Below are 17,914 nucleotides of genomic sequence, written 5' to 3'. Positions count from 1 at the left end.
AGTAGCTGAATAACGTAAATATGTATCATCATGGCTGAGGGATGGGTCGCTTATATGAAAAAACATCAGAAGGTGGGTCGCCAGACATAAAAGGTTGGGAACCACTGAACTATTATATAAACATGTAACATAACATAATAGGGAACTTGCATAAAATTTTAAATTCGAAAAAAATGTTATAAATCACAACAAATCATTTAAAACATGTATCAAAGATAAAAAAGTTTTGTTTGTCTTTCTTTTGGCCCCTAAAGACGATTAAAAATTCAAATTATACCAGCCAGCCCAAAACGCGTCGTGACGTCATCGGGTTATGGTTTACATTCTACACCAACAAAGTATGGGCCATTCCACGAATATACGTCTGTTCCAGACCATCGCGACAACGAATATTTTAGTGTGCAACACAAGAAGTACGAAAGTAAATGACTCTAAAAATTATTCCAATAAACAAGAATGTAATTTGCAATTTAGCTTCGTACTTCTTATGTTGCACACTAAAATATTCGTTGTCGGGATGGTCTGGAACAGACGTATATTCGTGGAATGGCCCATAAACAAAATTGTATATCATTTTAAATTAAACATTATAAACGTCAGTAGGAAATACAGTTATGTGACGTTACAAGTGTTTTTGATCGTTTGAACTATTCATAGAAAACTTGTACTTTTACAAAATGGTTTTATTTTCCATAGTAAACCCTTCTTTCCTTTCCTTCAAAAACTGTATCAAACTCCAATCTCAACAAACTGGTATATTTTATTACAATGACATACGATAAATGTCATTACAATATAAATATTTTTCCTTTATTCCTCGACGACGAGCTGGCCAAATACATAAGTATGTGGAGGCCAATAAACTCAAGAATAAGAAGAAGAATATACCTAAATATAACCATAAACGGAACCATACAGTTAAACTCTGTGACGTCACGGGTCGTTTGAACTGTTTTAAAATACAGAAGACTTTAAATTTGTACTTCTAAGTTATTATGAGTTTTTGAAGCGTGAAATTTTGAAAATCTCATTTTTATACAAAACTGAACATTATTATGTAATAAAAAAAATGTGTAAGTTCCCTATTGTTCACATTTAAAGGGTTTTTACCCAACACATTTTAATGGCTCAAGCATGCTAGTTTTTTAACTTGCCAAGTATGGCTTCTTGTTTTTTAAACCTCTCTCAACTTTTTAATTTTTTTCTCAATTAATTAGGTTATACTTAATTTTAGGGCTTTTAGAAACACTGATAATGGATTTCTTGATCCGGAAACGTTTTGTTTTAATGTGACCCTTATTTAGGGTATTTTAAAATATATCTTTTACAACAAATCTAGTATTTTTGTGATTTATGGTATACAGCCATTGTACGATAACTTGTACATATGTGAAAGTATGAATATACTTTCAGAGTATGTGGACTGTAATTAGGTTAGGTTAGGTTCAAAAGGGAAGATAAAATATACGGTTTTATACAGACAATATAACATGTGTATAAAGTCTTACCAAACTGTGAAGCCTTGTCCGGGACACTGAAGCGGAAGCCGGTCACATACGAGTTGATTGTTTCCGTACCCGTACCACGTGCCTCGCGTTTTGACTGCTGCGAAATCGTGTATGGCGTCACTTCCGAATTACTGTTTATGATTACTGTTCGTGCACGTAACGTAAATATTGCTATTTCGTTTCAACCCAAAAGAGAGGCTGATAAGGTCGAGATGAGGTTGCACCCTCACGTGTCTCACCCTACGGTGGGTATCGCAGAAGCGCGTTACTTCTTAACCGTAGAACGGCTGATGGTAGAGAGAGATTTCTTCTGTGCCGAATCCAAAATTATCTGTCTGTAAGGGATGAGGAGAGGGGGTAAAAATAGGAGATATGGAATGGTACTATTGAACAGGGCTGGCTTGAGACTTATTTACGGGTTGTAATAATAGATTTAATGCAGTAAAAAATATAAAAATATTTTTTGCATGTGAAAATTGAACATATTTCCGGGGGCGAGAAGGGACAAAGGAGTTACGCCACTGAGTCAGGGCATCAATTATTATCCTTAGAGATTAATAAACTTTTACAATTAGAACTTAATAACTTATGAATAAAAATACAGCAATAAAAATTAAACGCATTGCTGTACAAACTAGATAAATACGAAATCATTTAAATCTAGAGAGACTAAAGTCTAGAAAAACTAATAGGACATTATTATAAACAGAAACTAACTAAGAGCTACTTAAAATTTAGGGAAACTAAAATCTAAATAGACTAAGAGAGACTTATGTATTATAAAATCAATATAACTAAGGGATACTAAAAGATAAATTGAGAAAACTAAAATCTAAATAAGATAAGCATTAGGCAGAAAGCGCCACTGTTGGCCAAAGGGTAACCTGGCTACTCTCTTTATGGACCTGAACAACGGCGGAGAGTGCGTTACATTGACGTTCACCGTATTAGGGAGAGACAAGGCAGGCTGAGCCACCATGTCAGGAATATTGTTGGGTACTGCAGAGGCTCTTGTTGATTGGCCTATTACGTTTGGTAGGGCAACAGTAACAGAAGAAGAGACAGATTGGACTGAGTCCAATGAATTAGATTGAGAGATAGTGTGAGTAAGCCCATTTTGTCTTGAGGGGCCTGTGATCGTAGCTGTGGCAGTACGAGGCTGTGAGAGAAGTATTTGATTTTCATGTATTAGTGAAGGTGGTATGGTCATATTTGGAGGTGAAATATGTTTCAAAATATCGGCATGTATACCACCACTTTCACAAGGAGTTGAAATTATTTTATTCAAATTTGAGGAGGTTGGAATGACTATATTTTCAACTTGAATAAGGGGTACCCGAGTTACATTTAGAACATTTGAAAGTTCAGGTTGACAAGTAGTTTTAATTTGTATATGAGTAGGGGATGGTATATTTGCCAATCCCGCTGTTAGTATATCGCAAGAAGGTAATACTGGGGTACATTTGTAGTAACTACAGGTAGAGACAAATTGACATTTTTCAGAATTGGAGCAGAGACCAACACATTTTGTGTAGGCGGGGCTTTATTTAAAATCAAAGCATTGCACTCTTGCACTACTTGTGGCGGAGCGATGCTAAGAAGAGTGGTCGATGAAGAGATTGCATTTTCAGTAATATCAATTTCTTCTGGTATAGTTTCAAGAGTAACTACTTTTTCCAGTAGCATATTCTTTAAGAGATACTTGCCGGTTACATCTTGGCTATTGATGTTATTGGAAGCTATTTCATAAGTCAACTTTTGAGAGTCTTGTTTTTCAACTTGAACAATTCCAGAACTAAACGAAGTACTTATCGTTATTTCTGTCGTTTGTTTAGAATTATTGAGGGTTGAGTCATTATTAACAAATGTATTTTTAGCTTCTTCTTGTTCATTTATATTCAAAGCTTCTAGTTGTTCTTCTAAGCAACATACAGCGTCCATATATTTTTCCCATGTACCTTCTTTTTCTTCCTGTTCGACAATATTTTCATCGTCGTACAGGTTTTCCAAATTTTCTGAGTACCATTTAAAAGCATCTCTAATTTGAGCGATATAATCTTTCAGTATAAATTTAGGGAGTTTTTTGCATTCAAGTTTGAGCTAATGTTCGCAATTCTTATGATATTTGTTTTTGCAACTTGCAGGTTACGAGTATATTTTGCAATCTCTTCAATTGAGAACTCCATTTCTAATTAGAGTATATTATGGTTAGAGTACCTATCAAAAGATTCATAAGACAGAAGCGAGTCTTAGAAAAGGAAGAAAGAAAATTAAGAGCATGTATTATATAAATAATAATAAGATTAATTAAATTTCTTTTTTGTATGAGAATTAAAAAATGTTGCCTGCGTTGATCTAATTTAAATTATCAGAGAAGCAATTCGTATGCCATTAAAATAATGACAATATTATTTAAGAATTCTTAGTAAAAGTTCGGATATCTATTTATTATTAAAAAATTTACCTGGAGACAAAATAGTAAACAAAATTATGCAGATTAGGTGCGTGCTTCAACAAAAGGCTTAGAAATCTCTACGTCACAGTTACGACCGTAGGGATTACGCGTAAATGCAAAGAGGTAAGAAAATGCAGAAAGGTAAAAGTTACCAATAAATGGAAAATACGGTAGGTGCTTATACAAAACCTAAGATAATTTAGCGGAAGATGAGCCTGAATTTTTCATTCACTTGGGAGATTAGTTATACCTGGCATTCTAAAAATAGAATTTCGGATGGTATCTATTAGTAATTTTCAAATATTGGGGTGTATTCTGTAACATTTCCGTTAAATTTAAGAGGCCTCTAAAATTTAACTTTTAACGGTCCTCTAAAACTTTTAGGTTAGATTGACATTCTGTAAACACATATTATAGAGGACCGCTAAAATATTATTTTTTTAGAGGAATCCTCTAAATGGTTTTGAAACAAATACGGCAACGTCGCACGTTGATCGTTTTTGAACTACTTTTAACCTAGAAATTGGCCGAAAACTGACTGTCAGAGGCCAAAAACCTTAAGAAGAAGAAGAAAATGACAGTTTCCTAGAAAATAGTATTTATTGTATTTAATTATTTTTTAGTAAAACTCATATTTTTCAATTAAACATTTTTATTTATAAAGTTATACATTAAAATATTGCTGAAAAATTGCATATCTTATTTCTTCTCCCTTCGACACTAATTTTGGTCAAATGGTCTATTTTCAATAACATTAAGGTCATCTTATTAATCTGCATCTGGTTATAAACCTTCTGAAACTTCACCTTTATAAACATTTGGTACGTTTTGTAATGTTCCACAATAACTTTAAAGAATTTTACCTGCATTAATAGGATTTAATTGCTTTGACAAACATCTTTGACTTCCAACACTTTTTCAATCACATTTCTAGGTACCTAGGTCCTACTTCCTTTGAAATGGTAATTGTAGTTACTTTCAGGTCAATTACTTTTTGTTTTTGTTGTAATCTAAAATCAGCTCTACAAAAAGAAACAAACATTTGAATTTTGTTACTTATAGGTGTAGTGTGTCAATTGTAAAGTAAAATGAGACTTACCTTTCATTATTATGTATTAAGTACTTCTTCACCAAAAGAAAGGCTGATAAGGTCGAGATGAGGTTGCACCCTCACGTGTCTCACCCTACGGTGGGTATCGCAGAAGCGCGTTACTTCCTGACCGTAGAACGGCTGATGGTAGAGAGAGATTTCTTCCAATTTCTTCTGTGCCGAATCCAAAATTATCTGTCTGTAAGGGATGAGGAGAGAGGGTAAAAATAGGAGATATGGAATGGTACTATTGAACAGGGCTGGCTTGAGACTTATTTAAGGGTTGTAATAAGATTTAATGCAGTAAAAAATATAAAAATATTTTTTGCATGTGAAAAAAAGTTTATTTTCCTCGTGGATTTTTTACTTTATTTATTATATCCCCTTTTTCTGCAAGAATTTTTCTGTTCCAATAAACTGTTTATAGTTGATTTGTATTTTAGGTTGTTCCCAGGAAGAGAATCGAATGAAAATCATGGAAACGTTACATTCATCTCATGAAGAAAAAGATACAGGTCAACACAGTGACGAAAAAATATTAAATAAAAATATGATAGTTGCGACTGGACAACAATCTTACAAGTGTGAAATTTGTTTTAAGCAGTTTAATCAAACAAACAGTTTAAAAAGACATTTAAAGGTGCACACTAGGAAAAAACAAAGATGTGAAATTTGTTTTAAGCAATTTATTCAAGCAGCAAGTCTCAAAACTCATTTGAGAGTACACACTGGAGAAAAGCCATACGAGTGTGAAATTTGTTTTCGTCAATTTAGTCAATCAGGTGGTTTGAAGAAACATTTGAGAGTGCACACTGGAGAAATGCCTTACAAGTGTGAAATTTGTTTTAAGCAATTTAGTCATGCATTCAGTTTAAAAATACACTTACAAAAGCACACTGGAGAGAAGCCTTACAAGTGTGAAATTTGTTTGAAGCGATTTAATCAATCAAATACTTTGAAAACACATTTGAGAGTGCACACTGGAGAGAAGCCTTACAAGTGTGAAATTTGTTTTAAGCGATTTAATCAATCATATAATTTGAAAAAACATTTGAGAGTGCACACTGAAGAGAAGCCTTACAAGTGTGAAATTTGTTTTAAGCGATTTAATCAATCAGATGATTTGAAAAAACATTTGAGAGTGCACACTGGAGAGAAGCCTTACAAGTGTGAAATTTGTTTGAAGCGATTTAGTCAGGCATGCAGTTTGAAAATACACTTACAAATGCACACTGGAGAGAAGCATTACAAGTGTGAAATTTGTTTTAAGCGATTTAATCAATCAAATAATTTGAAAAAACATTTGAGAGTGCACACTGGAGAGAAGCCTTACAAGTGTGAAATTTGTTTTAAGCGATTTAATCAATCAAATGATTTGAAAAAACATTTGAGAGTGCACACTGAAGAGAAGCCTTACAAGTGTGAAATTTGTTTTAAGCGATTTAATCAATCAGATGATTTGAAAAAACATTTGAGAGTGCACACTGGAGAGAAGCCTTACAAGTGTGAAATTTGTTTGAAGCGATTTAGTCAGGCATGCAGTTTGAAAATACACTTACAAATGCACACTGGAGAGAAGCATTACAAGTGTGAAATTTGTTTTAAGCGATTTAATCAATCAAATAATTTGAAAAAACATTTGAGAGTGCACACTGGAGAGAAGCCTTACAAGTGTGAAATTTGTTTTAAGGGATTTAATCAAAGTAATGATTTGAAAACACATTTGAGAATACACACTGGAGAAAAGCCTTACAAGTGTGAAGTTTGTTTTCAGCAATTTACTCAAGCATCCAGTTTAAAAAAACACTTAAAAATTCACACTGGAGAATAGCCTTACAAGAGTGAAATCTGTTGAACACTTTCGCTGCGCATGACTCCAATCGCAGTCAAAGTGGTCTTTTGCTAGGTGCGCATGACTCCGATCGGGGTCAGTAACCCGTTGATTTTTAAGACGGTATATTTTACTTATTACGACGTCGACGTTAGTTATGTTTGTCAGGGTGTGAGTGAGGGCTTATGGGTCAAAAAATTTTAACCGTTCTTTGCTGTGGTAGTTTCATGATACAAAATGACGGAAAATATGCCGGGCCCTTCAAAGTGTAAAAAAAACAAATTTGTGTTTAAAAATCTACAAAAACTTTCCACCAGATATAGTATTTCAAAAATTTCTATGGTCAATAAGGGACGAAAAAAGAGAAAGCGTTGCAAAACATGCTCTGAAAACAGAATTATAAAGCAGACAATAGACTAAGAGCCGGTATAGGTGAAATTTCTTAATCATTTTAGGCACGATGGAACCCTATAACCTAAATAGTAGAACCTAAAAGAAAAGGTTTGAATACTGTGCCGTCACTTTTCAGTGGCACATGCGTCGACAGTGGCGCATCAAACGTTCCACTTATGGACGGGATACATAAATTAAAAAATATCCTTCCTCACTACCGGAATTCAATTTTTTCATTTATTTAAGTTCTATGTGAATAAAACATAAGATTCATCGTAATTTTAACCCACCACACCCTTCCCCTGCCCCCACCATAAAAAACTTTATTTTTCGATTTTATTTTTTTTGGTGGGATGCAATCAATTTTAAAATTTCAAAAAATTTACACGCATAAAACACGTCTATTATTTATAGACCTGTAGGTTGAGTGTACATAACCTCAAAAAATTTTTAAAAAATTTTTTTTGGAAAAAATTATATTTTTTTTGGGAGGTAGCTGCAAATCTAATTTTTCTTATTCTTGTGTATTTTATCAAACACTATATTTCTAATTTTTTTTCAGATTTTTCTGTAACGCTGGTCACCTTCAAAAATCCAAAAAACTTTTTTAAGGGGGTTTTGGGGGTCTGAACGTGTATCTCCCATTTTTAAATATTCTAAAGGACTCAGTTACTTCAAGTTACATATAACCTATAAAATCGAAATTGATTTGATATATTATGAAGTCTATAAAAAAGGGAAAATCCCCAAAAACCAGTTTTTCGGATTCTTGAAGATGGCGAGCCTTACGGAAAAATCTGAAAAAAATTAGAAATATAGTGTTTGATAAAACACACAAGATTAAGAAAAAATTAGACCTACAGCTATTACCCAAAAAAAGTTATACGCTTTTTTGAAAAAAAATATTTTTTTTAATTTTTTAGGTTATGTACACTCTACCTACGGGTCTATAAAAAATAGACATGTTTTATAAAAGCCTCAGCTATGCATGTGAATTTTTTGAAATTTTAAAATTGATTGCATCCCAGCAAAAAAAAATAAAAACGAAAAATGAAGTTTTTGATGGAAGGGAAAGGGGGTGGTGGGTTAAAATTACGCTGAATCTTATGTGTTAATCACAGAACTTAAATAAATGAAAAAAATTGAATTCCGGTAGTGAGGGAGAGTATTTTTTAATTTATGTATCCCCTTCATATGTGGAAAGTTTGATGCGCCACTGTCGACGCATGTGCCACTGAAAAGTGTCGGCACAGTGTTCAAACCTTTTCTTTTAGGTTGTACTATTTAAGTTATAGGGTTTTATCGTGCCTAAAATGATTAAGAAATTTCACCTATAGCGGCTCTTAGTCTACAACACGTCACTGCGAAAAGTGTCCTGAACAGCCCGGATTTTGTGTTGAAGAATGCTTTGAAATTGCTCATAATATGTGAATAACATTTCTGTATTTTATAGAATAAATAAACTTTTTTTAAATTCTGCTATAGGTATAATTATTTTTTTAGAAAAACGTTCTAGTTTGACTTGTGCCAATCGGAGCCAGTCAGCGATATATTAGAAATTCTAAGCCAGGTGCGCATCATTTCCATCGGAGTCAAAAATTCAAATTACATTTTATAAATAAATATACACTTTATTTAATTAATTTAATATAAAAATAGACCAATCAAGTTAGTAAAAAATAAGCCGTTTTTCGACATACTTGAAAAGACGAGGTTTGACAGTTGAAATGTGTAGTATGAGATATTACAAAAAGGCTACCATCTTGGGATTCATTAATTTTTTAGTGGAACATTTTTTAAATAAACAATCAAAACGCCAAACTTAGTTTTTGGCTCATAACTTAAAAACTTGTTTATTTAGAAATTTGACGTCCACAGGTAACTTTTTCAGAAAAAAAAGATACATCGAATGAGATAAACCAAATTAAAATCGGTTAATAAACAAAAAAGTTATTGCAAAACGGACGACAAAATCACTGTTTTTGAATATTGTTAATAACAATTTTATTGTTTATTAAAATATGTTTAAATATACCTAAACTTGAGGGCATTGTGGTGTTTGAATGGTGTGCAAAAAATGGTCCAGATCTGTTATATAGTTTTTGCAAAATTTAATTTGTTTATAAAATTTTTTGAAAAACGAGCTAAGTTCTGAGGCTGGTCCAGTTAATATGGCTGAATGTATCTCAATAATCAGGGACTCATTTCCTTCGTTAAGATGTATACTAATACCCTATGAAAAAAAAGTAAAAAAAAATTACATGTACGTACACAAAATTATTTGTTAATAAATAGCAGTTTTTAAGCTTATAAACAATTACAATAATTTCGTAGAAATTAGATCAAATTAAATGGCAATAAAAATACTGAAAGCTGGTTAAAATACACAACTTCCAAAAAAAGTTTTTAGGTCCTACGACCCTTCGGGTCTGAGATAGCCCCTTTTTTTGAAAAAATCACTGTTACGTTAATTAACAACACTAAGATCTGAAATTAACCATTCTTTTATAAGAAAAGTCAAAGTTTTTAACAAAGTTTTTTGCAAGAAAAAATGTTAAAAATTGTTTAAACAGTATTGTTATAAAGAAAGAGTATTTTGCGTTCCCACTAAAGTAAAAAAAAATGATGGGCGCAGCCGAATGAGAAGGCGCAGCCGAATGAGAATAAATTCGAGTACTAGCATTCGCTAGCGCTAGACCGTTGCAGCCCATTTTTAACATTGACAGTATACCGGATTTGAAGCTTAATATTTTATTTATATATTTTGGTAGAAACTTGAATTTTATGAATATTATTATGTTGCACATTTATTTAGTAAAATTATATTTTAAATAAATAAATTTAAAAAATAACAATAAAAAGGCCACAAAGTCAAAATATGCAACAGAAAAAAAGTTACGCGACCTTATAGACGAGTGATACGTGGTACTCCCCCCCCAAAAAAACGCTCATTTCTCGAGATGTCAACCACGGTGTGGTGAATGGCTAATTTTGGTCTTATTTTATACTTTTTATGGTGCTGAAAACGAAAATGAGTTTTATTTTGAATTTTAGATGGGGAAACATTGTCAAAATCGCAATTTTACCCTAAAAATAAAAAAAAGATGAAATCACGTTTTTCTTAAAATTAAAAGTTACACCATTTTTTTTTCTTTAAAACATTTTGTTCTCTGTACTCTAGATTTTAATTTAAAATTAATTAAACAGCTAAATTTCAAATTTTGTTACTCAACTTTTGCGATTAAACTTTGCATTTCAAGAATCTGCACCTTTTACTTCAAACAATTTATAACTTTTTTATGGCAAGACAGAAATATTGAAGCAGGTCCCATTGTCTTCAGAAAGGTGAGAAATATATACTATAAAAATATCAGAAAAAAATATTACAATAGAACAGAGTTGTAGCAAATTAAACTCAAAAAAACGTGATTTTTTTTATTTTTAGGGTAAATTTGCGATTTTGATAATGTTCCCTCAAGTAAAATTCAAAACAACCCTAATTTTAGTTTTGAGCACCATCAAAAATATAAAGTATGACCAAAATTAGTATCAGTATCTCGAGAAATAAGCTTTTTTTGGGGTGTGCCGGTCGTCTATAAAGTCACATAACATTTTTCCTATTGCATATTTTAAATTCAATTTTTTTGGAAAACTTCTTCATAAATTATGTTTTATTTTTGTGTTAATTAAAATTATAAACTAAAAAGTTTGTCACTCAACTTTTTTAAGTAAACGTGAAACTAACGAAATCTGACGACAAAATGTTTAAAAATTAACAACTTCTCTTTTAACGTGTTGAGTCATTTTGGACAAATCTCATTGTTATCTAAATGCTTCAAAGATAACACAGTAAAATTTTCAAAAGGAAATATTTACAGCGACCAAAAATACAGTGAGTTAAAATTGAAAAATCATCAAGATTGATTTTTCGCATTTTTGCATAAAATTTGATTTTTGAACATGTTCCACTAATTCTAGATAAAAAAAAATAACTCCATATTCGGATCCAGAGACCTCGAAAACATAAGGAATGACAAAAATTTGTCATTCACCTTAAAGTGGATTTTTGTGGTCGGGATAACGTAATTTTAATAGTTGCTGCCGCATGCCGGTCGCCAACCGCTCCCACTATTCGGTCAGTCGACTGCGGCCGCTATTTTTTACTTTAGTCGAAACGCAAAATACTCTGTGTTTATAACACTCCTATTTAAACAATTTTTAACATTTTTTCTTACTAAAAACTTTGTTAAAAACTTTGACTTTTCTTATAAAAGATTGGATAATTTCAGCTCTTAGTGTTGTTAATTAACGTAACAGTGATTTTTTCAAAAAAAAAGGGCCTATCTCAGACCCCAAGGGTCGTAGGACCTAAAATTTTTTTTTAAAGTTGTGTATTTTAACCAGCTTTCCGTATTTTTTATTGCCATTTAATTTGACATAATTTCTACGAAATTATTGTAATTGTTTATAAGCTTAAAAACTGCTATTTATTAACAAATAATTTTTTGTACGTATATGTAATTTTTTTTACTTTTTTTTTCATAAGCTGTTAGTATACATCTTAACGAAGGAAATGAGCTCCGGATTATTGAGATACATTCAGCCATATTAACTGGACCAGCCTCAGAAATTAGCTCGTTTTTCAAAAAATTTTATAAACAAATTCAATTTTACGAAAACTATTTAACAGATCTGGACCATTTTTTGCACACCATTCAAACACCATAGTGCCCTCAATTTTGGGTATATTAGAACGTATTTTAACAAACAATAAAATTGTTATTAACTATATTCAAAAACAGTGATTTTGTCATCCGTTTTGCATTAACTTTTTTGTTTATTAACCGATTTTTATTTAGCGTATCTCATTCGATGTATCTTTTTTTCCTGAGAAAGTTACCTGTGGACGTTAAATTTCTAAATAAACAAGTTTTTAAGTTATGAGTAAAAAACTAAGTTTGACGTTTTGATTGTTTATTTAAAAAATGTTCCACTAAAAAATTGATGAATCCAAAGATGGTAGTCTTTTTGTAATATCTCATACTACACATTTCAACTGTCAAACCTCGTCTTTTCCGTTATGTCTAGTAAAAACCTAACTTTATTGGCCTAAAAGACTAAGTTGAAAATATTATTAAATATACACTTTATTTAATTAATTAAATATAAAAAGACTAAATTGAAAATGGTTATTCATTTTTAATTAAATATAATATATATTCTAAAATCAATTATTACAATAATATTTAAAAAAAAAGTTTTAGCGAAGCAGCACAAAAGTCAGCAATTTACTCAAGCATCCAGTTGAATTCACACTGGAGAAAAGCCTTACAAGTGTGAAATTTGTTTTAAGCAATTTAGTCAATCAAATGATATGAAGAAACATTGGAGAGTACACATTTTACACGGGTGAAGTTTGTTTTCAGCAATTTACTCAAGCAGCCAGTTTAAAAAAAAAACACTTAAAAATTTACACTGGAGAATAGCCCTACAAGTGTGAAATTTGCTTGCAGAAATTTACTTTAGCAGGCAGTTTAAAAAAGCACGTAAGAATTCACACTGGACAAATGCCTTACATGTGCGATATTTGTTTCAAACACTTTAGCCAATCAAATGATTTGAAACAACAGTTGAGAGTACACACTGCAGAAAAGCCTTACAAGTGTGAAATTTGTTTCAAGCGATTTAGTCGTCCATTCAGTTTGAAAATACACTTACAAGTGCACACTGGAAAAAAGTCTTACAAGTGTGAAATTTGTTTCAAACAATTTTGCCAATCAAATGATTTGAAAAACATTTGAGAGTACACACTGGAGAAAAGCCTTACAAGTGCGAAATTTGTTTTAAGCAATTTACTCAAGCATCCAGTTAAAAAAAAACACTTAAGAATTCACACTAAAGAAAAGCCTTAGGTAGGCCGCACATCAAAGAAATGTGAAGCATTCTGATCGGAAGCCGTTCACTCCACGGCTACCGTTTAATTACGAGCAGCTCATCTCTTCAATACGGAGTATCACCACTCAGGTCGGCCTTTTCATACTGTGGCTGGCCTGGGAGCCCAGAGCTGGTCGCTACAAGACTGATTCTTCTCCGCTCGCGAGCCTCCTTACGTACACTCTCGGGTGCTCTCGGCTTCGAATACTTCGGAGAAGTGGAAATGAGTGGAGTAACGTATTGCGCGAACTTGGAGCAGTGGAGTAACGTATTGCGCGAACTTGGAGCGATAACGGTTCTATCTGTCGATGTGGTGCAGAAGGCATATCATTACAAACTTAGGCTATAATTTTACTTTATTTATTAGGTATATCCCTTTTTTCTGCAAGAATTCTTCTGTTCCAATAAACTGTTTATAGTTGATTTCTATTTTAGGTTGTTCCCAGGAAGAGAATCGAATGAAAAGCATGGACACGTTACATTCAACTCATGAAGGAAAAGATACAGGTCAACACAGTGACGAAAAAATATTGAATAATAAAAATATGATAGTTGCGACCGGACAACAATCTTACAAGTGTGAAATTTGTTTTAAGCAGTTTAATCAAACAAACAGTTTAAAAAGACATTTAAAGGTGCACACTAGGAAAAAACAAAGATGTGAAATTTGTTTTAAGCAATTTATTCAAGCAAGTCAATTGAAAGCACATTTGACGTTACACACTGGAGAAAAGCCTTACAAGTGTGAAATTTGTCATAAGCAGTTTACTACAACAAGTAATTTAAAACAACATTTGAAATTGCACACTGGGAAAAAACCTCATACGTGTGATATTTGTTTTAAGCAATTTGTTAAAGCCCGTTATTTGAAAACTCATTTGAGAATACACACTGGACAAAAGCCATTCGAATGTGAAATTTGTTTTCGGCAATTTAGCCAGTCAAGTGGTTTGAAAAAACATTTGAGAGTGCACACTGGAGAAATGCCTTACAAGTGTGAAATTTGTTTTAAGCAATTTAGTCATGCATTCAGTTTGAAAATACACTTACAAAAGCACACTGGAGAGAAGCCTTACAAGTGTGAAATTTGTTTTAAGCGATTTAATCAATCGAATGATTTGAAACAACATTTGAGGGTACACACTGGAGAAAGGCCTTATAAGTGTGAAATTTGTTTCAAGCAATTTACTCAAGCAGACGGTTTAAAAAGACACTTAAAAATTCACACTGGAGAAAAGCCTTACAAGTGTGAAATTTGTTTGCAGCAATTTACTCTAGCAGGAAATTTAAAAAAGCACTTAAGAATTCACACTGGACAAATGCCTTACAAGTGCGATATTTGTTTCAAACAATTTAGCCAATCAAATGATTTGAAACAACATTTGAGAGTACACACTGGAGAAAAGCCTTACAAGTGTGAAATTTGTTTCAAACCATTTAGTCGTGCATTCAGTTTGAAAATACACTTACAAGTGCACACTGGAAAAAAGCCTTACAAGTGTGAAATTTGTTTTAAGCAATTTAGTCAATCAAATGATTTGAAGAGACATTTGAGAGTACACACTGGAGAAAAGCCTTACAAGTGTGAAGTTTGTTTTCAGCAATTTACTCAAGCATCCAGTTTAAAAAAACACTTAAGAATTCACACTAGAGAAAAGCTTTAGGTAGGCCGCACACATCAAAGAAATGGAAAACATGAAACAAATAAGTTGTGAAAAAAGTAACCATTTCATGTGATATACTAATCGAAGAAACAAAAATAAAATTTATATACTCGACAATGGAAAGTGATGACGAGGTCGTTGCTGTTGTGGAAACTCTTTTATTACTGTCCAAAAATCATAAAGATAGTACCTACATATTTGGTTACAAACGAATTAAATAATCATCTTGCCAAATTTCAATCATTTTATAGAAAAAGTCCTCAAACATTGACAATGTTTTATTGTGGGTCCTGGTTTAAAGAAAATCGATATTTTCTTGTTTTTGTCTATTCGAGTACCCGGTTATAGTTGTACAACTCTTTGTTCTGCTCCACCACAGAAACCAATGCAATATTAAATTCTTGGTCGGCATTCATTTACGCACGTAATTAATTGTCCAAAACAATGAAACTGAACACGACCTATTTCATGAAATGTTTCAAGAAGATAAAAATGTTTCATGAGCATGAATCAGTCTCGTTTCATTGGTAGGCGGACTTCTATTTGTTTAGCAGTGTTTTATTTTCATGAAACATGTTTTACGTTTCATGATTCTTTGGTGTACGGCTTCCCTTACAAGTGTGAAATTTGTTTGCAGCAATTTACTCAAGCAGGCAGTTAAAAAAAAAGAATTTCTTCACACTGGAGAAATGCCTTACAAGTGTGAAATTTTTTTTTCAAGCGATTTAGTCATGCATTCACTTTGAAAATACATTTACAAGTGCACACTGGAGAAAAGCCTTACAAGTGCAATATTTGTTTCAAACAATTTAGCCAATCCAATGATTTGAAACAACATTTGAGAGTACACACTGGAGAAAAGCCTTACAAGTGTGAAATTTGTTTCAAACCATTTAGTCGTGCATTCAGTTTGAAAATACACTTACAAATGCACACTGGAAAAAAGCCTTACAAGTGTGGAATTTGTTTTCAGCAATTTACTCAAGCATCCAGTTTAAAAAAACACTTAAGAATTCACACTAGAGAAAAGCCTTAGGTAGGCCGCACATCAAAGAAATATGAAACAAATAAATTGTGAAATAATTACACTTTTATAAAAAGGAACTTTTTTATAATAAAACCTTTTTCTTATTTGTAGGAATAGAATTTATAGAATATAAAATAATTTAATGATAAGATGCTTAAAATTCCAAAAATTACACTCTAATAAAAAAGTACTTTTTGTAATATCACGGTTTTGTCATTGTACATATTATATAGGGTGAGGCAGATAAAGGGCCTATTAGAAATATCTCGAGAACTAAAGGCAACTGAATTATGAAAATTGGAATAAGGGGGTTTTGAAGACTGATCTATTCAATGAAAATATTTTCATCGATTTGGTACTTCCGGTTATACCGGAAGTTGCTTATAACTTCGTTTTTTTAAATGGGACACCCTGTATATTTTTACATTTTTGAATTCTCCTCGATTTCTTCTTTCTTAAAATATAAGGTTTTATAACATTATACAGGGTAGGTTATAAGATAATTACGTTTTCTTATTAATTTCGAGCAATATTCACACCCTGTAGGATTGTAGTAGTTTGACATAATAAACTCCATTTATGTTCAAATGATTTTTAATATAGTCTACTATTGTTAACAAGTATTAGTGTAGCTGAATTTTTAATTTTAATATACAGGATGGGTCTAAACTCGGAATGAGTATTTTCTGAGTTTTCTTAAATGGAACACCCTATATTTTAGTAGTGTAATGAAATGATAGTTCATCGTACTTTTTTACTTCTTAAGCATTCCCTATACCTAACTGCTTTAATTTGTGCTTAATTGTTAATCGCACCAACAATCTTAACTTCGATGGTATTTTGATACATCAACCATTATTGGCAATTTTAAGCATCAGTCTAAATTAATATGTATTTATTTCCAAAAAATTATTTGTGATTGAATATTTTCACGGCCAACCTAATACAATTTCACCTATTTTGTGTTGCGAGTAATGTTTGGCTTGAATCACCAATAACTCACAAATTAAAGCAGTTATGTATAGGGAATGCTTAAGAAATTAAAAAGTACCATAAAATAACATTTCATTACAATACTAAAATACAGGGTGTTCTATTTAAGAAAACTCAGAAAATACTCATTCCGAGTTTCGACCAACCCTGTATACTAAAATGAAAATTTAACTATACCAATAACTCTTAACAATAGTAGACTATATAAAAAATCATTTGAACATTAATAGAGTTTATTATGTCAAAGTACTACAATCCTACAGGGTGTGAATGTTGCTACGAAATTAATAACAAAACGTTATCTTTTAACCTACCCTGTATAATATTACAAAACCTTATATTTTAAGAAAGATGAAATCGAGGAGAATTCAAAAATGTAAAAATATATAGGGTGTCCCATTTAAAAAAACGAAGTTACAATCAACTTCCGGTATAACCGGAAGTAGCAAAGAGACCAAAATATTTTCATTAAATAGTTTATACCTGAAAACCCAATTACAATTTTCATTATTCTCTTAGATTTAGTTCTCGAGATATTTCTAATAGGCCCTTTATCTGCCTCACCCTGTATAGGACACAACATGTTTGGAAAGAATAATTAACTTATAAAATATGAATTTTTAGTAGGTGTATTAATTGTTATTTATAATTATGATTCCAAAAATTACACTAGTATAAAATAGCATCTTTTATAATAACACGGTTTTTTTAAAATGGTATATATAATTTTAAGGGCCGGTTGTTCGAACGCTAATCAACAATGATCACTATCAAATATTTAATTACTGTCACCAAAACTGTCAATGTCAACTTTTATTGGGTTGCTGAAAACATAATTGATTATAATTATGAGATTAGTTAATCAATTAACATAACAATTATTAACATAGTTGATTAAATAATTTCATAATTATAATTAATTATGTTTTCAGCAACCCAAACAAAGTTGACATTGACAGTTGATGACAGTAATTAAATATTTGATAATGATCATTGTTGATTAGCGTTCGAACAACCGG

The 17,914-nt window shown here is 31.7% G+C and overlaps 1 protein-coding gene across 4 annotated transcripts in view; it reads left to right on the top strand.

Moving 5' to 3' along the window:
- The window catches only part of LOC114333209 (zinc finger protein 227-like), a 150,832-nt gene extending 134,592 nt beyond the window's left edge, over window positions 1-16,240 (top strand). For 2 of the 4 annotated variants that reach the window (XM_050657907.1, XM_050657914.1), the window contains exon 3: window positions 5,497-7,814. In XM_050657907.1, the coding sequence (XP_050513864.1) occupies window positions 5,497-6,884 (1,388 nt within the window). In that variant the 3' untranslated portion in view covers window positions 6,885-7,814. Of the gene's footprint in view, window positions 1-5,496; window positions 7,815-13,646 lie in introns of those variants that run through there. The other 2 variants (XM_050657922.1, XM_050657925.1) reach the window with 2 other exon arrangements.
- Window positions 16,241-17,914: the final 1,674 nt, after the last annotated feature.

The sequence above is a fragment of the Diabrotica virgifera genome, chromosome 1, assembly GCF_917563875.1.
Source record: "Diabrotica virgifera virgifera chromosome 1, PGI_DIABVI_V3a".
In the NCBI taxonomy this organism is placed as follows: domain Eukaryota; kingdom Metazoa; phylum Arthropoda; class Insecta; order Coleoptera; family Chrysomelidae; genus Diabrotica; species Diabrotica virgifera.
The sequence above is the reverse complement of the archived record's forward strand: the minus strand, read 5'-3'. Positions and strand labels throughout refer to the sequence as shown.